This window comes from Carassius carassius, chromosome 5 (assembly GCF_963082965.1).
Source record: "Carassius carassius chromosome 5, fCarCar2.1, whole genome shotgun sequence".
Lineage (NCBI taxonomy): Eukaryota > Metazoa > Chordata > Actinopteri > Cypriniformes > Cyprinidae > Carassius > Carassius carassius.
The window spans coordinates 36,807,623-36,828,556 of NC_081759.1; the positions used below are offsets into that span (position 1 = coordinate 36,807,623).

The 20,934-nt window shown below is 38.7% G+C and overlaps 4 protein-coding genes across 8 annotated transcripts in view; 2 read left to right on the plus strand and 2 right to left on the minus strand.

The window, feature by feature from the left end:
- Positions 1-6,663, minus strand: part of LOC132141517 (bromodomain and WD repeat-containing protein 3-like) — a 22,127-nt gene extending 15,464 nt beyond the window's left edge. For 2 of the 4 annotated variants that reach the window (XM_059551089.1, XM_059551088.1), the window contains exons 1-12: positions 6,366-6,663; positions 6,174-6,232; positions 6,054-6,083; positions 5,855-5,914; positions 4,832-4,982; positions 4,576-4,674; positions 3,752-3,912; positions 3,364-3,585; positions 770-870; positions 593-663; positions 372-472; positions 111-151 (exon numbers count right to left, since the gene is read on the minus strand). In XM_059551089.1, coding sequence (XP_059407072.1) covers positions 111-151; positions 372-472; positions 593-663; positions 770-870; positions 3,364-3,585; positions 3,752-3,912; positions 4,576-4,674; positions 4,832-4,982; positions 5,855-5,914; positions 6,054-6,083; positions 6,174-6,232; positions 6,366-6,399 — 1,130 coding nt within the window. In that variant the 5' untranslated portion in view covers positions 6,400-6,663. The remainder of the gene's footprint in view (positions 1-110; positions 152-371; positions 473-592; positions 664-769; positions 871-3,363; positions 3,586-3,751; positions 3,913-4,575; positions 4,675-4,831; positions 4,983-5,854; positions 5,915-6,053; positions 6,084-6,173; positions 6,233-6,365) is intronic. The other 2 variants (XM_059551091.1, XM_059551090.1) reach the window with 2 other exon arrangements.
- Positions 6,664-7,426: 763 nt separating this feature from the next.
- hmgn7 (high mobility group nucleosomal binding domain 7) lies at positions 7,427-10,650 on the minus strand. The gene is made up of 6 exons (XM_059551092.1): positions 10,496-10,650; positions 9,615-9,641; positions 9,264-9,293; positions 8,797-8,844; positions 8,559-8,666; positions 7,427-8,302 (listed from the first exon to the last, which is right to left on the minus strand). The coding sequence occupies exons 1-6, from the start codon at positions 10,508-10,510 to the stop codon at positions 8,243-8,245; spliced, it is 288 nt and encodes a 95-aa protein (XP_059407075.1). The 5' UTR covers positions 10,511-10,650; the 3' UTR covers positions 7,427-8,242.
- A 605-nt stretch (positions 10,651-11,255) lies between these two features.
- Positions 11,256-15,065, plus strand: LOC132140457 (TLR adapter interacting with SLC15A4 on the lysosome-like). The gene is made up of 3 exons (XM_059549240.1): positions 11,256-11,390; positions 12,128-12,320; positions 13,537-15,065. The coding sequence occupies exons 2-3, from the start codon at positions 12,161-12,163 to the stop codon at positions 14,160-14,162; spliced, it is 786 nt and encodes a 261-aa protein (XP_059405223.1). The 5' UTR covers positions 11,256-11,390; positions 12,128-12,160; the 3' UTR covers positions 14,163-15,065.
- A 1,721-nt stretch (positions 15,066-16,786) lies between these two features.
- LOC132141520 (connector enhancer of kinase suppressor of ras 2-like) overlaps positions 16,787-20,934 on the plus strand; it is a 40,714-nt gene continuing 36,566 nt past the window's right edge. For both annotated transcript variants that reach the window (XM_059551093.1, XM_059551095.1), the window contains exon 1: positions 16,787-17,578. In XM_059551093.1, the coding sequence (XP_059407076.1) occupies positions 17,398-17,578 (181 nt within the window). In that variant the 5' untranslated portion in view covers positions 16,787-17,397. The remainder of the gene's footprint in view (positions 17,579-20,934) is intronic.

A 20,934-nucleotide genomic window follows, 5' to 3' on the forward strand; every position in this document is an offset into this window, starting at 1 on the left:
TGGATACAGATGCACAGAATTCAAAACACCCACTTTTGGAAAGACAAAAGGTACATCCCAAAGAACAAACACAAAAGGAAGCACATAGTAAACACTGAAAATAAACTCACCTGTCTGTGTTATTGCAGAACTGAATAGCTACAACTTTATCCTGTAAACAAAAATATTGTTGTGCTTCATTGAAATGACTTCTACTTCTAAGACACCTCAATATATAGTCATGAGATTCAAATTTTTAACATGCTCCTCATTTTCCAGTCTACAATACAAGTTCTGCTTTTTCCGGCCATTAATTATCTTTTGTAATACTCCATCTCTCTTGACTTCTTGTCTGCCTACTGACTTTTTTACTCTATGTTTCTCACTCTTACCGTGTGGGAGTCCAGGTCAGAAAACTTCACAGGCATCTCTGTGCCGAGGTAGTAAACTCTGATCATGTGATCTGTCCCTCCGGTGGCCAAAAACAATCCCCCTGGAATCAAAGAACACAATATTATAATTACAGTCTGATCATGATACTATAATAAATAAACATGACAAAAGTGTATGAAAATTGGTCAGAAAGTTAAAGTGTGAGTGAAGGTAAACACACCAGAGCTGAAGGAACTGCAGGATATCTGAACTCCGGGACGAGAACGTTCCATAAACTTCACAGGCCGATCACTGCAAACACAAACACACGACTCGTTGCAAATCTACTCTATGTAAAAACACTGAATTAATGACATGAGCAGAATTGGGTCATTGAAAATGGACAAATGACACTTACTTAAACTTCATACTGAGTGAGTTCCACTGCCAGAAACACACCATCCCGTCAGCGCCAGTGGTGGCCAGATGCCGAGAGGAACCTAATGCTGAAGGAGAAAACTGCAGAGATAGAGAGAAAAACCCCTTAAACACAAACAAAATCATCTGAATTAAAACAACCTGCTGAATGTTTGGTGAAAACTCTAACTGTGATTTTTCTTAAAAAAAATAAATAAATAGTGATTTCTACATAAAGTGATTAAATAATAATAATAATAATAATAATAATAAACAGGTTTGCTATGCTTGTGTGTATGGTTTGTACATTTTTTGTGATTATATCAACAACAACAAAAAACTGATATATTAATAAATATATTGACAGTGAATTACAACAAAGAAGAAAATTAGATATAATCATTTTATTATGCAGTACAGCTTCAAAAGTACAATACTACTATTTATGGCCATCTTAATTTCTTCATTTTTAAACCATTTAGCATTTGTTTTTATTTGGGAAAATGCAAGTAGGGCTGTGCGATTAATCGAAATCGAAATCAAATCAGTGTGTGCGAGTGTGAGAGTGTTGAGTGTGCGCGATTTCTAAATCGCTTTATAGCACGATTTTCTGCAGCCCCGACCTCCCGCAGTATGTTATCGGAACCAATCAGGATGCAGCGCGCCTAAGTGGAGCGCGAGAACAGAGCATACTGGGCATATGCCTAACTCCAGGTTCACACACCCTGTCTGTGATGCATAGCCTTTTTTTTCTCGAGCCTATGTTAAAGGAACAGATCGTTCACACTGCATGAGGTAACAGATGAGAACAGAAATGGTTATAAATAGAAAGGTGCGAAAAGATTTAATATCTTGCGCATGAGCACAGAGAGAGTTGTGAGTGCACAGGACACAGGTTGAGCGAGAGGAGACACGTTGTAAGGCAGCATATATCTGAGCCTTATACAGTCTATGATCTGAGCACGCGCATCTGGTTTTGTTAACAGAGCAAAGGAAATCTGCGTGCGAGCGGATAGATTCGGGCTCGTGCATTATTTTAATGTGCTTTTGCGTTACAATAATGCGCTATCATTGCTGCTTCTGAACCGCGTACATGCAGAAGGAGTACGTGTGAACCTTGGGTAATAAATATATTGGGCAAAAAATGACACCTGAGGCACCGCTACGGTGAGTTTTATGACCAATGCCTGGCGAAAAAAAAAAATATCCCTGAACACGGGTTTTATTTTATTTTTAAATTATAATTTTTTGCCATATGTCTAGATTTTGTTGACATCTTTACTTAGTGATTATTTTGACTTAAGTCTGTTTTAGAGACATGTTACAACTTTTTGATAAAGCTCTCATTGGTTTTCTTTTGGAAATATGTTTCAAATTTATACTGAAGGCATTTATGACTGTAAAGCATGTCTGTTTGTGTCAAAATCGTGATTAAAATCGAAATCGCAAAATTGATAAAAAAATCGTGATAGTTTTTTTTGTCCATATCGCACAGCCCTAAATGCAAGTGCCCTAAAGTTTCTCTTTTGTTAAAGATGGAAGGCTTGCTGCGATATACATTGTTGACAATGTTACCTGTGTGTTAATGTTACCATGTCACTTACCCACCGTGGCACCGCCCCCCACAGTCGTTTAGATTTTTCCTTTGTTAATAAAGGTTAAAAGGTGCACTAAACGATTTTTGAAAAATGCTTTTAACCAGTATCGGACCGAGTACCAAAACACACTTGTAGCCAATCAGCAGTAAGGGGGTGTGTCTTGTAATGATAGAGAGGAGAGAGCGCTCAATTTGAGTACACAGGAAAGATATTAGCAGATTGACTATAAATAGAGGAAAAAAGACAAAAAAAATGAGGAAAATGTAAGGAGACAAAACATTAAAAAGAAGGGGTATGGGCGTGTTTGTTTGGTGCTTTCAAATAATCAACATAATTTGACAAAAAATAGCTTAGTGCACCTTTAATAAAAGTATTATGATTTACGTTGTATTTTGTTGCTGCTTGAATTGAATTCATGCAATTGACGCCAAATTGCTGCCAATTTGAAAGTGAAAGTAAAATGCGCACTATGCTTTTACAAAGACCCCCCATCCCACCCCCACGGTTGGTTCTCAAATGCAAGTGACCCAAATTCAGAATAAATGCAGAATAAAAGCTTGTATGGAGCAGCATTTCATCTAACGGGGCTTCATGTATAAACAAAAATAAACTTAGCGTAAATGGGTGCACCGTAAGGATGCTCTTGACTGTGCGTGTGCACGTTTTCCTGAAGTGTGAAAAGTAATTAAGTAAACAAGGATTTTAACATCTATTTTCATTTCGGTATACACATTTACTCTTATTAAGAGAGATAAGCACTGAAATTACTTTAAGTCCATATGCACAAGTTAAAAATAATATGAATTTAGAATTAATAGAATTATAGATCTAATTGTATTAGAAAATATAAATATTTAGCAAGAACATTACTATGATCAATGCTGGATTCAGTGAATCGAACGGTCCATTGTCTTATCGTGAGCTGCTCGCGTGTAAAAGAATGTAGTACCATGCTTCACTCACACAGTGACTTTATAAAGAAAATGTGCTCTCACACCTGTACGGAGGTGATAGAGGCTGTGTGCCCCTGCAACACTGCCACAGGTGCACAGGTACGCAGGCACCACACGCGGATGACCTTGTCACAGCTGGCGGAAGCAAGGAGCGTGTTCTCGAAATTCACAGTCATGTCTGAAATCTCTGCTGCATGTCCACGCAGAGTGGCTAGGAGACGGCCATCATCCGTCGCCCAGATCTTCACTAGACAGTCATCAGAACCCTGACACAGAAACGCATATAAACCTTGATTACAAGCGCACATAAAACAGTGTTTCCTGGGTTGCTATGTTCTTTTTCAATTATTTTTCAACATTAACAATATTACTCAACACACTATTTATGACAAAATCATGGCCATATGCCATATTCTGATCAGATGCATTTACCGTAAAAATGCGCTGCCCAGTGCGGTCAAATGCCACACAGTACACTGATGAGAGATGGCCCAGAATCCTTCGATGCATCTTCATGTGCTGATAGGTACAGGAGGGGACGACGTGGCCAAATCGAGCCACTCCTGTTTTTTGGCGAGCACCCATGATTGACACTGAGCAATGAGATTTAGAGAGATTACAATCAACTTCCACCACAAAATATAAGAAATGATAGTTGGACTACACTAAAGGACATTACTCGGTCATTAAATTTAAACATGCAAATAAACACCATTAAGGTGCGCTCAAATTAGACAAATGGACACTATATTGTAATATGACTTTACAATCTGCGGCACTTTAAAAAACATTCCATATTCCAAAATATGCGGTCTACTCCAGTTTACCGTAACTCTGCAATTCTGTGAATTTGAAGTTTACATTTGTTTAATGGAGTAACACAATGACGTATCAAACTTCTGTGGATCACATGTCTTCATGATACGAATTCAAAGGGTAAAGTTTGTAACCCAGTATAATTTGCATTATCGTATTTGCATGCATATAAATGGAAGTCAATAAAAGGGAAAATCTTATGATTTCATCATAATATCAAATTATTACATTTTAATTGAATATTTTTAAATAAATGTATTAATTAAATTGATGGGGTGAATTATTATCATGCCGATTTTAATCAGCAATCATGAAGCACCATTTTCATTTGGAAAGTGGGGACATGCTCTATGTTCACAAACCCACCAGTGACTCCAGAAACTTAACCCCAAAACCGCAGTGCCAGAACACAACACAGCATTTTGGAGAACCGAACTCACCTATATTTGGTGGTTTGGCACAGTTGAGAGGTGGTTCTGGGGGCCGTCCCCTGTGCAAAGCGACTACTGCAGAACCACTCCATACTGTATGAGAAGAACCTGAGAGAGAACAACTATTTGTCAAATATTTATCGGTGTTAAAGGGAGAAAATGAATGTGAGGGAAAGTGTTTGTGTGATCATGTGCGCTATTTTCTCATCTTTGTTGTTTCTCATTGTTTGCTGCTGTAGTGCTATAGTGATTGTGTGCATCTCACTTTGTGCTGTCCGTAGTAATGACTGTCGCCCGCTGCCCAGTAAACTGTGGACTCCAGGAACACTAGGAGGAATGTGTTTATCTATCAATGGGGAAATCTGCTCACACACGCGCAACAGGTAATCCGCAGGTATGTGCTGATTTAACAAGACCTAAAACATACATGGAGGTTTTTGATAAATAAACTATAAAAGACACAGCAAAGCTGAATTGCATCATGATTAAAAAAAACATTCAGTCATTTAAGCAAACGCTTTTATCCAAAGCAACTTGCAAATATGGACAACAGAAGCAATCAAAACCAACAAAAGAACAATAATACTTTAGAGTCTCAGTTAGCCTAACGCAGTACACGTAGCAAGGTTGTTGTTTGTTTTTTACAATAAATAAAAAGAAAACAAGTAGATAGAATCGAAAATGAATAGGGGACGATAGCGTTTGAAGTTTTTTTTAAAAATAATAAATAAAATGAAAACAGATAGAATATAAAAAGAACAGGGAACCCTAGTGTATATAGAAATAACTGTTGCAACAACAATGTTACATAATATCATTGGTCTTCAAACTAGCGTGAATTTGGCCTTATTTCACCAAAATAATCCTTACGCTCGTTCCTGAAAGACCACCCTTTCACTCTACACATGTCAGCCAATCAGAAGCCTGCTCCACCCATCTTCCTAGTCTCTTTAAGTAGCAACTGAGGTTGGATTGGCTGCCGCCTTTAAGTGACGCAGCAACCTACCAATCCCCTCTTGATCCATTTGCACTGCCGTAACGCCTCTGGCCGGCACGCTCAAAGCTTTCATTTCAAAACAAATATTTTCATTTCGATTCCCGAAATTAAAACTTAACCACACCAAAACCAATCTTTGAGTTATAAACTATATTCTACCACCAGCACAGCTCCCTCAATTCAGCGCTTTTTCAGTTTAACACGCATGTAATATAAGTGAGCCAACACCTGTGAGAGTTTGGTTCTGAAACTCACATGCGTGTGTGTGCGATAGAGTTTATTTAATCTCACCCAGTCTTCAAAGCTTCGCTTAAACTGCTTTCCTTCCCAGCTCCAGCGCTTCGGGATGATCTACAACACACACGGCGGGGAAAAACACACCACACGCAGGATTTAGACACACAGCCGCCTTGACATGAGGAATATATGCAGATGTTGGGATGTTATAGAGAAAAACGGGGTTGAGTGGGAGGAAAGGGCTGAAACTCACATCGTATTCGTGCAGCTCCTGCAGCAGTGTCTGCAGAAACACACAAGGGGTTACACACACCGTAACACACACTTGCTGCTAAGTTACACACCGACACTCACACGCCACTGTCGGTCTCACCTGAGCGGATTTCTTACATGGTCCAGACTGCAGGAATCTGGCGATCAGGTAATAAAGTTCTGCAGAGAGAGAAACACAACAACAGCAATCGTTAGCTTTAGCTTAGCCTAGCTTAGCATCGAAAGCTAATGCTAAAACAGTGCTAAAAGTCTTCTTAGCGATAAAGACGCGCAAGAAACGAGTGCCGCGCACCAGCTTCAATCTGCGAGCACGGTTCCGCCGCCATGGCCCGGTCCAGGCCGTGGGTGGAGGTTCGTGGAGAGGTCTCCGCTTGCTAAGAGCGGCCTGCGCTGTATTTGCTCTCAGCGTCTCGGCCTGCAGGCTGCAGCCGCCGCTCGTGCTGCTTTGTTTGCGCGCCCCCGCGCGGCGGCAGTGCGCCGGTGCCTGGCAGTACCGCGCGCTTCCGCCAGAGGCGCACTGAGAGCGCGCACAGGTGAGCTCATCACCATTTCCACGGCGGACATTTTGCATGGCGTACAGTTAGGTGATTTATTGAATCCAAAAGCAGAGCTGTTGTATTGCAATAAAATTGCCCTGTTTCATGTTTAACATTGTCTCATAGATCACAGGTCGCGTGTGTGGAAGAAACATAAGATCTTCACAATGAAATGTTCCATACTACAATTACTGTGCCATATACATATGTGTTATGTAAGACATGGTTTCATAAATATTACGTAATACAATTATATAAGACGCTTATATCGAATAAATGTTAAAATTAAACCATCATACATTTTAGTTCTTTAACAGAATGGATACATACAGAAATATTTTTTTGGGATTGGCAAATACATGTTTTTCAATATTGCCTTTATTGTATGCTTGGGTTCATGTGCATCAAACCTGTGATTTAATACAAAAAAAGTTATAAAAAATGTAAACACATTTCTTTTACTCATAAAAATACTCACACGTTAGCAGAAGAATGTGGAATTTAGTTTTTTTCATGGAATACGCAGACTTTCAAAGTAATATTCTGTATTATGAATATTAGTCGAGCCATAACTTATATTTGCACTTTTGCATCTTTTTGTCTAAGCTGTAAGTGATTAGGATAATTTGTTAAGATATAAATGCAGTGAAGTCTGCTATGAGTTATACAATTTTATATATATATTGCACCAACCACTTATTAACACATAATAACTGGTTATAGAACAGCATATGCATATAAACCAGTTTTTAATTCCTTAACAATAATAATTTACAATTGTATAATATACAGTCAGTGTAAAAGACCACAGCAGACATTGTGAGGAAAACTCCAATGATGGATTTTTATTGAGTGAGACCGAAAGCATTATAGGGGACACTAAGATGAATTTTCAGAGTTAAAAAAATTCCAAAAAACGCTTTAAAATCTTTTTCTTTGAATCCCGTAGTTTCAAAAAGTCCTCTATAACAACAGACGGGTTTTTCGGGCCCAGTTATGTTTCGACAAATTGCAAAGGTGGTATGATTCTTAAAAAGCCAGGAGTCACCATCTAATGCTGAACCTGGAATGTAAGCAGTTTGTCTTTATAGTTGTTTTCTCTCTTTTCTTCTCCATTTGCTGAACTCGTTCCTCTTTCTTAAAGACAATCAATTACGTTTAAAAGAAAAATAAAACAAACCCCATACAGAAACATTACAGACTCCAGAGAAACATCACGAGCACTAACGGACATACAGACTGAGAGCCTCCTCCCACCTCCCGCTCCAAAACCAAGCTACAGACCATCCGCTTTAAAAAAAAAAAAGAAAGAAGAGAGAAAAACAGAACAGAAAATCAACAAAACGAAAGAAAGATGCCGCCTTTTTCCACACCTCTCATGTTGTAGACACCTGATATAGCCGCGGCCGAACACAAGACTCATTTAGTCAGCTTTGATTTTTGTGCTAAAAACCTGAACCAGTATTTACAAATTCGCTGATAAAAATATTCCTCTGGTGGTGATGGGCAGAGAGGAGGTTGTTGAGAGAGCTGGAGAGGGAGAGAGAATATTGGGAAAGAGAGAGGAAGATAAAAGAAAGGAAAGAGGGGAAAGGGAAAGGATGGACGGGCGGATGGATGGACAGATGTGGTGCTACTCTGTCTTCGGGTCTTCCTTCTCAGCCTCTGCCGCTTCGTCTGGAGTTTTCTCAACCTGTGTAATAAAACAGACAACCAATCAGAATCAAGCACGACTGCCTCTGCACCAATCAGAATCTTTCTTTACAAAAAGAGGAAGTCAAGATAAGAAAATTCTCCTTAGTTTACACTGTCAGTGTCTTTCTGAGCAATTATTTGAACTATGTTACTAAGTACTTCAGCAATCTGAAATAAAACGTACATAGACATGACATGTTCATGTATGATAGATGCTGATTTGAGGTAGACTTATTGTATACACATATATATACCTCATTGGTCTTAGTCTCCCCGTTTTCTGATTGGTTCTCCTCCTTGGACTCCTCAGCCTTAGCCTTTGCTTTCTTGTCTTCCTTTTTATCGTTCACTTCCTTCTCTTTCTGCCAGAGAGGAAACGACAGAGCAAAAGAATGAATATAGAGAAATACATATGAGATTACACACCAAAGCATGGAGATGAGTGATACATGAGCGTCGTTACAAAGATTTGTTTATGAATAGCGTAAATACCTTGGGAGTTTTTTTCGGTTTGGGTTCAGGTTTTGGAGTTGTTGGTTTCTGAAGGGAAACAATAACATTATTTATTAATCCACAAATGTACTTTTTGATATATAAAAAATAATATCTAAACAATACACGTTCATAATAAAAAGTTGAAATAATGCACAGAATGGCCTATGTTGTTCTGCTTTATCCTGAATTCAACACATCATCTTAAATGACAAAATTATGCTGAAGTTAAAAAGAAATTATACATATACATATATATGCTGAAAATAAAAAACTTGGGCAGATATTACGTTTTCTGACCTTGTTGCTCTGAGATCAATGGTAATTTCAATTGTCAATGAACACAAGAAGTGTTAAAAACTATTTCCATGTTATATTTAAAGTTCTCAAGTCTTTTGAGATCAGAAATTTAAAAAAAAAAAATGTATAATGGTAACATTAAAAATCTCTTTGATAAAATAACTTACCGCAGATAATCTAGCAGACCTTCTCTGAGGCTACAAGAGGAATAAAGGACATGTATGAGTTATATATTGCAAATCATATTTATTAAAATTACAAAAATAAAGAATTGTTCCTTGTTCTCATGTCACTTGTAGTTTGTGTATTTAGCAAGTTTATACTTTAAACTTGGCACAGTGTACTACAAATATTATTTGCTCTAATGACAAATTACTTGTGGTGTTTTTTGTTTGTAATTCGATTTTGGAAAAAAGTTTCTGCTAAATAAATGAATGTATACATAAAGTACTGGTTTTGATTACTTGAATATGCAACCCATAATTGCTTTAGATATTTTAGTAATTTTCCTTTCTCACCTCTTCCTTGACTTCTCCATCAGTTCCCTGCAAATCAGCAAAACAAATATCACAAGTTAGTACATGAGCTACGATTTTATTAACATAAAAGGCGGGAAAAACAAAAAGGAAACTTGTAGAAACATTGGGATGTGCTGTTCTGCACGTTTGTAAATGTGAGCAACATGCTGGTTTGACAAAACGTGTTTTTTTTTCGTGTATTAACGTTTAATGAGCTTTAACTGAATATTCGTGAATACGTTTATTTGTCAGCGGACAGAAACGCAAAATGGTGCGTCGACTTTTTTTATTAATTATTTTTCATGGAGCATTTCACTCGGGCTCCACATTTTAATAAGGAGGAGGGGCGCGATGATCCCGCCTCAGCGCTGCCGCCTGGCGGCAAGCAGGCGTAATGACACCCCTCTTCCACGGCGAACAAAGAAAATGCATTCAAATTGTTTAAAAACGCGACCGTCTTTTCGCAAAATTGACATCATTCAGAAAATTAGAGCTATCCAGCTATTTTTTAATCACCATTCGACGGCGACTGAGGCACGATTGCGCTTATAATCGTCGGTTTTCGCGTCGCGCTGTGCTGGAGATGGAGAGAGAGAGAGGGCAGCATGGCTGCGGTTCCACGGGCATGAGATCAAGCCGAGCTTCAGCACAGCTCTGCTCCACTAAAACCCCTCTGCTGAACGCCCCACCGTCGACAAAAACACCGCGATCCGGCGGGAAAAAATCGGAAAAATGACAACGATTTTTTACCTGCTCACTGATTCTAAAGAAGTCGCCTGGTTTTTTATTAAAAAAACATTGTCTCGAGGGCTTCCTAATTTCACGACTGATTAGTAAGGGCAAAAGTGTAGCCGTACGCCGCGCTCGGCTTTTCTACATACCTTTCTCTTGGGCATGTTGAGTTTGGAATATTTTTCTTCTTTTATGCAAAACTAACAGGTTATCTTTTGTGACTCGGAGTTCACAGTTCAGGAGACTGTCGTCCGCTATGCACTAATTCTGTAGTAAACACAGGTCTACATTAGAACCAGTGGTTGAATGGGAGGGTGGGGGCGGGGCCACGCTGTGACTGACGTCCCGCTGGTCCAATAAGCGGGCGTCTGGGTCCGCCACTGAAGAGACAGTTTCTTACCTCCGCTGTGCTTTTACGCGCGAAATCCTGAGCTGTAAATCCGACGGCCTACCTTCCTGCATAAAGTTCCCCTTCCAACACGTTAAAAACCTATAGTTTTTCCTGCCTTCTGTACTAAATATAGCTCTGCCGCACAATACTGAAGTGAGGAGGAATAGCATTCCGTTTAAGCCCGGTAATAAAGTCAGACCCTCCTTCATAACTGTCCGAATGCACTGTATGGCCACAGCATCTCTGCCTTAGTGAAGTTAACTAATTGCTGACTAATTTTTTTGAAGCAGGTGAGCAGAGGTATCTTAGGTATCTTAGTTAGCTCTTTTTGCACTTTCGGTTAGTATGTGGTAATCTGTTATAGAGAAGGAAAGCCACAAGACTTTTCTCAGTTCTGCTTTATTAAAGCAGAGGCCTAATCTGTGTAAGTGTTTGGGTGCGGATGTGTGTGTGTGTGTGTGTGTGTGTATGTGTGCGCGAGATATATAACTGCTTACTTCCTCTGTTGCTACACAGAGCAGAGACACCCGATCAAAGAAAACATCTCAGCGGTAGATAGATAAACTGACTGTCCAAAAGTGACACTATACATTGGAAAAAATTCTGTTTCTGCAGTCATAAGCCTAGAAAGGCACCCTACTCTAAAACATTTGGTAAGCTTCTTTTATTATATAACTTATATAAATAGACAGTTGTGACTATATAATTATATGCTGTTTTTTGTTCACTAGTTGTCTAAAGGATTTGAACAGTAAATTTGGGGTATTTAATTGATCTGGTTAAAGTGACAAAATTGTAGTAATCTTCTAAATTCTAAAAGTCTTTAAGAAAAATTTGACCCCAAAACAAATTCTGTCATCATTAGCTCACCCTTCTCTTGTTCCAAACCTTTATGATCTTTGTTCTGTTAAACACAAAATAAAATATTTTGAAAAATGTTGGTAACCAAGCAGTTGATGGTAGCTATTGACTCACATAGTATTTTTCTTTGTCCATACTGTGGAAGTCTGTTCTGTTTGGTTATCAAAATTCTTCAATATATCTTATTTTTGTCCAACAGAAGAAAGAAATGCATACAAATTTGGAACAACTTGAGGGTGAATAGAATTTTCATTTTTGGATGAACTTTACCTTAAAATTTTGTCATTGCATTCTTCTAATCCTGTTAATATAAATTTTATAGAGGAAGGAAGTGCAATCAGAATGTTCAGTGAGTGTGTGTGTGTGTGTGTGTGTGTGCGAAGTTTCCATAACTTGGTCATTCATTTCTGGTAAATTCCTCTTTTCAGTTTGATTTCATTTTATGCTTGATGTTATGTTTGATTATGCTCAGTTTTATGATTTAAGTATTAAAATGTTGTTTCATTTGAAGCTGTGCTTTTCTGTGTAGGAGGCTATCATCAAAGACTATAGAAATACTATCATGCTCGGAGAAGCCTTCCTTCATGTCCTGAACTGCACAGAAGACATCACAAATCATGATGGACGTGCTCATACACACTCATCCGCCCCCATGACCCGTCCTGACCCCTGTGCAGCGAACGCTGTTGCCAGATCTCCTCTGACAACACGAACTGTGAGAGGTGAGAGACCATTCTGGGTTATTAGGACGAAGTTGTGTAAAAATAAATTTATGTTAATCTGACTGATGGCATTAAGAGATGTTTGTTTTTATGCCAGGTAATGGAAACTAGCTATTTAATTTGAACAATAGAGGAAAATTAATTATAGAATACAAAAGTGGCCCAGGTCCAGGGAACAGTCAGTATATGTAAAAATTAATTTTAGGAGGGAAGTGTGATGCTGCTGAGCATTTTTGCTCACAGACTGAAAAGCCACATAAATGTAGGTGTTAAACTGAGTAGAGTTTACAGAACAATTATAATGCAGAATGTACAAAATGAAAATTAAGTCATTACAAACCTGTATGATTTTTTAGAATTCAAAAGAAGACTTTTTGTCAATTGAATATCCATACAATGTAAATAAATGGGGTCCAAGACAATTTTATTTTTATAGACAAAAAACACTGATCCTTTCAAAACATTATATTCTGTGTTACATAGCAGAAAGAAATATGAATTCAAGTTTTTAAATGACATGGGGGTGAGTAAATGAACACAACACGTTTATTTTGGAATGAACCATGCATTTAAGGTCACCATGAAACAATCAAGATGGACAATTCTTATTTTTCATTAAATGTCAAGGTGTTATTATAAAAGATGGATATCAATGTTTTTTTTTAAGATTCTTGTGCCCCTGTTTAATCAAAAACATTAACTTCCCCTCCCAACAACCTTGTCAATCACATGAGACTGCATCAACTCGCAAGACAACGATCCAATCAATTCCACATTGACAAAATTTCTTTTTTGACTCGTTACTCAGGTTCACTTTGCAATAAAGAAGAAAAGATTATCAGAATGTAATTTGCATGTCGACTTTAAGTGATAGTAACATGCAATAGTGCATAACAAAATATGTACCATTCTTCACAAAGTCCATTTTAGCATCTTTGTTAATTTTCCAATTCAGCTTTACAGCTATGACAATGCAAAAGAGGCTGTTTAAAGAAGTAGAAAGAAATCCAAACTAAATAAGAACATTTTGTCAAACTTTTCCAAGTGCTTCCTTTTAGCTGTGAATTGTGAAGTGAATTGCACAAAAGCGGCATTTGTATGGCGAAATTCAAACTGTCATTCAGTGAATTAAGACACTTTGCTTCAGACTCTGGGCTTTTTTTTTTTAAGATGAGGCTGTTATAGCGGTGCCTGACATGTTTTCTCTTCCTGTCAGCTGGCAGGCCTGAATGCCTGGAAAAGCAAGGGAAGTACCGAGCCTCTGCACCCAGCAACGGTATGCCCATTCTCAGCTGTAGCGGAGAGGATCACTTGGGCATGATGCTGTTTGGCTCCTGGTGCTGTCCCAGCTTCTGCAAAAACTATCCAGACCTCCGGCTTGCTGGTGGCCGGCTGGAGCACTGCAGCCCTCATAACCCAGACCTGCTCAACCCACCAGACGCCAGGCCACTGCTACAATCACAGGACCTAAGCTCTCTGGAACCCTCTCTGGAAGCAGGTCAACAGGCAGAGGCTGTAACCCAGCCGGACGAGGAGTATCTTGTCATGGAAAGTGTTCAGGGTCCTGGCTGGGAGAGAAGGCTTACCAACTCCATGTTGAATGGCTATCTAGAAGTCCAAATGCTGGAGGTGTTTTGTCAGCACATGCATAACATGGCGTGCTGTGGATCATCATTGCTGAGCACTGACGTCATGCCGGCACTGGTGCCCACTAGCCTGACTGTAGCCAAAGAACAGCTGGATTCTTCATCCAATAATGTTGTGCAGTATTTAAGCGCTTGTTCAGCACCAGCCACATCACACTTCAGCTCACCTGTGCTGCGAATCTCAGAAGCTGAGTAAGCCACCACATGAAATACACATAGATCCTGCCCTTGTAACATTTCTGATGTTTGGCTCCTGTCTTTTGCCCAACACACAAATACTTGAAGTTATCTGTGTTGTTAAAGGAATGTTCTGTATGCAATACTGACAGCACTTGTGGCATGTTGATAACTATGATAACAATGAAGTACACAGCAGATAGGTAAGCAGATAAACATCAGCGTTTCATTTTCGGGTGAACTATCCTTTTAACATACATCATGTTTCGAAAGTATAGACATTTGATTTATATAATTTGTTAAAATGAGACATAGTGACTTAGTCTGTGTAAAGTTATACACTTATATATACATTTATTTGATCGAAAATAAAACCACAATATTGTTAAATATAATTACAAATTAAAAGAAGTTTTTTTTTTATTTTGTTATAAATTTATAAAACAAATGAATATATTCATTATATAAAAACTTTATTTTGTGATGGCAAACCTGAATTTCTCAGCAGTTTTTATCAGTGGTCTCCAGTGTCACGATCCTTAAGAAATCATTCTAAAATGCAGATTTCCAGCTCAAGAAATATTTCTTATCATCAATTCAGAAAATAGTTTTTTGTGGAAATTGTAATACATAATTTGTTTTCAGGATTCTTTGGTGAATAGAATGTTCATAAGAACAGAATTTATTTCAAATAGAAATCTTTTGTGACAATATAAACGTCTTTACTGTCACTTTTTGATCGAATGAATTTGATGCTTCCTTGCTTAGCCCCCAATTGTAAACTGTAAGCTGTTTTTTTTGCTTCATTTACAGATTTTGTTGACAGTTTAATTAATATTTCTCTAAATTCACCCTTTCCAACCTTCAGAGAATAACAAATTGTGTTGAAAAAACAATTGCAAACTCAGAAAGATCAAAATATCTGTCCTCATTTTTCTCTCTTTACTCATCCACCATCCTCTCCAAGCCTCTGCTCTTCCACTGTAGCCTCCATTGACATTAATAGCACAAGATACTTTGGAAGAAGAGGAACCAAAATCACACAGTCATGTGTATACTGTGTATAGACCTTTATAAATGTTACCACTTCCTCCTCAACAGCCAATCAAATGTTATTTTTCTCTCTCAGTCTTGCTGCTGACTGCTACACTTTCACTATCCTAAAGAAGTGTTTTTGAAAAGAAATTGAAACTTTATTAACTTAATGTCCTCAATTATGTTGCCATAATTCAGTTACATCCATTCATTTTTTTATTGTGTTTATGATTATGTTTCTATAATATGTAACTTTTCAATAATTATTATTAAATACTGACTCCTGCTGTTTATACTGTGAAATGACACACAGACGGAGAACAAACGCTGATCTATTGCTGGCGCCCTCTTCTGGGAGCTTCGGGAACGGCGGCCAATGTCAAGATGAAAGGTTATGTCATACTGTCCATGACATTGTCCTTCACCCAGAGCTGTGAAAATTAAAATTGTATATATTACATCGATGATTATAGCTTAAGTACACGCACTGCATTCAGATATGTTATATTAAGCATTGCATTTTAATGTAGTAATGGATGTAAGAAATAAAACCTAAATGCCTTTACTACTATGAATGTGCTGACATACTGATTTGACGTCATTCTGACGTCACATTTAGGGAGGCACCGACATAACAGTTAATGCGCCGTGTGTGTGTGTGTGTGTGTGTGTGTGTGTGTGTGTGTGTACATGCTGATATCCTGGCACCATACACAGAAGACAAACTCACAGCATCATCAACAGGATTAACTGTTAACTGTAAATGTGTTTGCGTGTGTGTGTCTTAATCTGTTCTGTGCCAACATGGCTACTTAACACTCTTGTAGCTGCTCTGTGGGCATCTAAACGGGCTCTTTAGCCTGGCACCATGTGGTAAACCATAATACCAGATGGACAACTCTCTTTCTTTCTCTCTCTCTCCACTAATCCTGGAAACGGCCCCGGCTAGAAAAACGTTCATTCTATTCCCTTGCCATATTTTGATGTCCTGTGGTACGGGACAGCAATTTAAATGCATATGGGTCAATGATGTGATGGCCATTTCTGCTACGTTTAAAAAAAATTCAAAATTACATTTAAAAAAATGCTATTTATAGACAATATAACTCAACACCCTCTTTTGAGATGTTCGTGGCAAGTTTTATAACCTCTGAATTAAAATGAATTCGAATTTTATCTCGAATTTTATGTAACCGAAGACTGAATTTAAAGGATGCAATTCTTAAAATGAAAAAATAAATAATAAAGAAAATGACATTTTGAAATAAAAAAGGCATAAAGCTTTTGCAGTTTTATTTCTTTCTATTTATCATCTTAAAAAATTATTTAAACAATGCATAATTCAAATAATATATTTGCATAGCTTTTCACAATGCATAATTAAATTTAATGAATAAAGTATTTTAGTGATTTTCATTTGGTTACATCTGTCATTAAATCAATATTTTAGAGAAAAGTAGCCTATATTAAACCAATATGGGCCCAAAGACTGTACATATTTAGAGGCACATGTGTTTTAAAAGTATATTTTAAAGGGTTTCTTCTTTCTGTAATCTCGGTCGTCCTTATCTGTTACTGCTCCATAACCAGAGCCCCAGGATTGTCTTTCTGTGCCTTTCCGATCTTTGATGAGCAGCTCAGACTTGGGTTCTCTGTCTATTTTATCGGGTGACCCGGTTTCCCTGGCTCGATCGGTTGCAGTTCCAGCGGGCGCACACTCCGACTTTTGCTATTCGAGTGATATTGGGCTGCGGTGACGTAAGCGAACGGGCGCGCATAAATTTTCCAGACGCGGACACAGGAGCGAGCTCGCGTAGACCCAAAACGGTCCAACCCAGAGAGAGAGAGACGCATACAAGCACGCATACCAAGTAGTCGTTTGCAAAGCACTCGGCTGCTTGTCGCGCTCAGTATCGGACCCAGCTGAGCTGTTCAGCGTTTATCGGTAGTGTCACCGAACAGTCCCCGCGCTCACGGAACCGCTGACCCATGTGATACTGCAGCGTTGTGAGCGCGGAAGGGAGGGGGGCGAGAGACATATTTTCCCCTCTGGATCTCCACTCGGTAGACTGGAGAAGTAGGTGATCACTTTGGAGAGAGAGAGAGAGAGAGAGAGAGAGAGAGAGAGCGCTGGAGGGGGGGCCGGGAAGAGTCGCGAGCGTGGATCTCTCACCGTCGCAGTCCTCCGCGAGGATGTATCCAACAGCGAGGCTCCGTCAATGCAACGGAATCACATGTGCCCCTGTGATCTAACGGCGGTTCCGTTCTTTTCTCTGGGTTCGGATGGTCCGCGCGTTCCATACGCAATTCAACCGAGAAATCAACGCACACCAGCCATGGCGCTGGTCATGGAACCCATCAGCAAATGGTCCCCAAAGCAGGTGCTGGACTGGATGAAAGGTAAAATATGTCCCCCTGCAGTGTCTCTGCATGACCTATAGCCGGTGGGAGATGAATGGGTGAGCGGGAAGAGTGAGGTATTGATCGTGCTTGTGTGCCATTTTGCGCCTCTGCTCGGCGCACCATGGTGTGTGTGATCCGCACAGCGCTACACGCGTCGCGCTAGAGGGGGTGTGCGTGTGGTCTAGGTATGCGTGTTCTGTTTTGCAAAAAGATTAGCCAAAATGGTTATAATGGCACAAAGGACGTTATGGCGTTTTCATACAGCGCCTAAACAAACACACATACGTGCATTCGTGCATGCGCACGCAGATAGTGACAGTGAGAAAGAAACAGAGAGGCTGCTTCCAGCCTCAGTGAATAAATCTCCCCCTCGCGCAATGATAACTAGCACCATGGACAGAACCAGGCCGTCACGCGCTGTGCTGCGCTGCAGATGCGCGTAATCTAGGGACTAGAAGAGGGATGACGGTATCTGTGGAAGCCAGCTGAGCTTTAACAGTGCCCCCATTGCGAACATTTATTCCTTTAAATAACTTATATCACTGTTTATGTGACGAGATAGGGTTTAATATAAGTATCTTCTTTTTTTCAGATGTACTAGAAATTGTTTCAATTCCTTTCAATGCTTGACTACAATCTATTAACTTTTTCACAGTTCATATAGTGCCTATTGCTTTGCTTCTAGTCTCTTGCACAAGTATAACTACTGAGAACAGACTGTACATTTCTTACTTGAATTTGATAGTACTGCTACCTATATCTGTTTAGTAACTAAAAATGTTGTAGAAACAATTTTCACTCAGAAATTGCTAGCAATCTTCACAATTACAAAGAAACAGTATTTAACACATTGTTACACTTTATTTTACGGTGTCCTTGTTACACTGTAATTATATATTTAAGTACTGAGTAATATTAATTAGCTACACTTACTATATTATTAGGGGTAGGCTTAAGGTTACTTGCATGCAATTGTGCATAATTTATTGTTATTATAATAAGTACATGTAGCATGTATAGCAAGGACACTGTAAAATAAAGTGTTACCCACATTGCATTAAATGTGACATTTTGAAGTATAAAAATTTAAATAGCATTTCCTTGTATAAACTCCAATGATCTTTGTTTTATTTAGAAAACAATACAGTATATATACTAGCTGACCTACATATTTCTTATGTACTAATAAGAATCCTAATATTTATTGTCTATTTCACCCTTACATGTACTTATTTTTATAAGAGCCTATAGTGTTTGTCCCAATGGTTAGCAACAATTCTCATTAGTTCACTAGTTAAAGTTGCTTTTTACTTGTTATATCGCTATCATTTTAATCACTAGTCAGAATGACTTCTTTTAAAATTCAGTTAAAATAGAAATTGAAGTAGAATTAAAACAGAAAAATATGTACTACTGTATATTCAGTTAGAACTAGGAAAACTGGAAGATATACATGTATGCCACTGGTAACAATTGTTTTTCTTCTTGTCATATGCTATGACATGTTAGAATGGTTACTTCATAGTTCATTTACAATATTAGTATTATTAATGACAAAAAAATATGTACTACTGTCTATTCAGGTACTAGGAAAACCAGAATTGACATAGTTATGTATTTGAGTATAAATTACCTTATTATTGAGAAGGTCACAATTATACTTAGTTTTAAGGCAAATAGGTTAAAACAGCCAAATTGTAACGACTGGGTGAAGGAGTGGCAGGAAGCAAGTGCGAGATAAATGAGATTTAATGAAGACAATGAAACAATACAATACTGAGACACAAATAACGCTGGGAGGAATGCACAGTCCAAGATGGTGGTGGTGAATGATGAAGCCGGAAGGCGGAGGTGAGTTGGCAGCAGGAGAGGGTGACACAGGAACTGCGGGGATGCGGGCCGAAGGTAAGTGGTGTTGCTTGGTGGTGGGTTGCGTAGAGTGGACGGGGTTCCGGGGAAACACGGACATCCAACGCAGAAACACACAAGAAAGCAAAGCACAGGTCACAAACATGAAACAACGCTCTCATGAACACAAGACGCTAGACAAGCCAATATATAGGGATGAGTAATGAGTGACAGCTGTTGCTGATGACAGTTAACGGAGACGCCCACAAACTAATCAGTGCTGACGCGTAACACACAGACTTCACCCACATAGTGCAAAACCCAGAGATCACGGTTTACCAACCGTGACACAAATACACACTCTCCAGAAGAAAGCAAGAGAGAGTATCCGTATGCTGCTTCCAGACAGGAATGCACACCGTGCCGGTTTTGACATGCACTCATAGCTCAGGGATGTGGACTTGGCCTTTCCTGTTTGGGAAACACTGATGACATTTTAAAAAGCAACACAGTCACCTGATTGGAAATCCTTTACCATCAATGACATGTTCCTCTTCAGATGACATGTAAAGACACACTGATGGATGATACACAGATGCTATAAGTAGAACATAATGGAGCAGCTGTGGTTGAGAGACAGAGGGCCAAAATACCAGCGAGATCAGACGTAATCTGAAGTGAAGTTTAAGGGCATTAGTGCACATGACATTCAGCTGCTCATATTCTCTACCAAATGAGAATTTCAAAGGTCAGATAGCCTTTGCCACCAATCTAATAATGAATACGTGTACACAGGAGAATCAATAATGCTTGTGATCTTTTTTTCCAAAACAGCCTTACTGTAATAAATTTTTTTTTTTTTAGGTGCATGTAGATTCAAGTCCATTATATGGCTCTCATGCCATAGATGGATAATTTTCTCTTTCTTTGCTATTATTGGTATTACTGCCATGTAAGTTAATGTAATCAATGAATCTGTGTTTCCTTCAGAATCTTACGCACACAATGTTCGCAGGATTCAGTAAATCCTGTCCAACTAATTTTTTTAAAGACATGGCTGATAAAAATCATATGTTCGTAGATCAGATTACACTGATCATGCTGTTTGGTTTTGATTCACTAAAGAGAACCAGCTCATAAAGAATCATTTGTATGTTTTTAGTTCACTGAAAAGAGATAGCTGTTAAGAGGCAAACTATTTGTGAATCAGACTACCCCGATCGTGCTGTATGTTTTTGATTAATAGAAAAGGACTGGTTCATAAGAGTCATTTGTTAGCAAATCTGTATACACTGTTGTTTTTGTGTACAAACCTGGGAGGATATCTCAAACAAAAGATAACTTCTTGACAGACTTCAAATTCATAAACTAAATAAAATAGCCTAAAATTAAAAATATGCTGTTGAAAAGCAGTGCAGGAGCACTGATTAGTTCTGCATTTTAGAGAACTAGGTTTCACGGCCAGTTGCGCAGGACGGTTTCCATTTTCAGGAACTCGGTTCAGT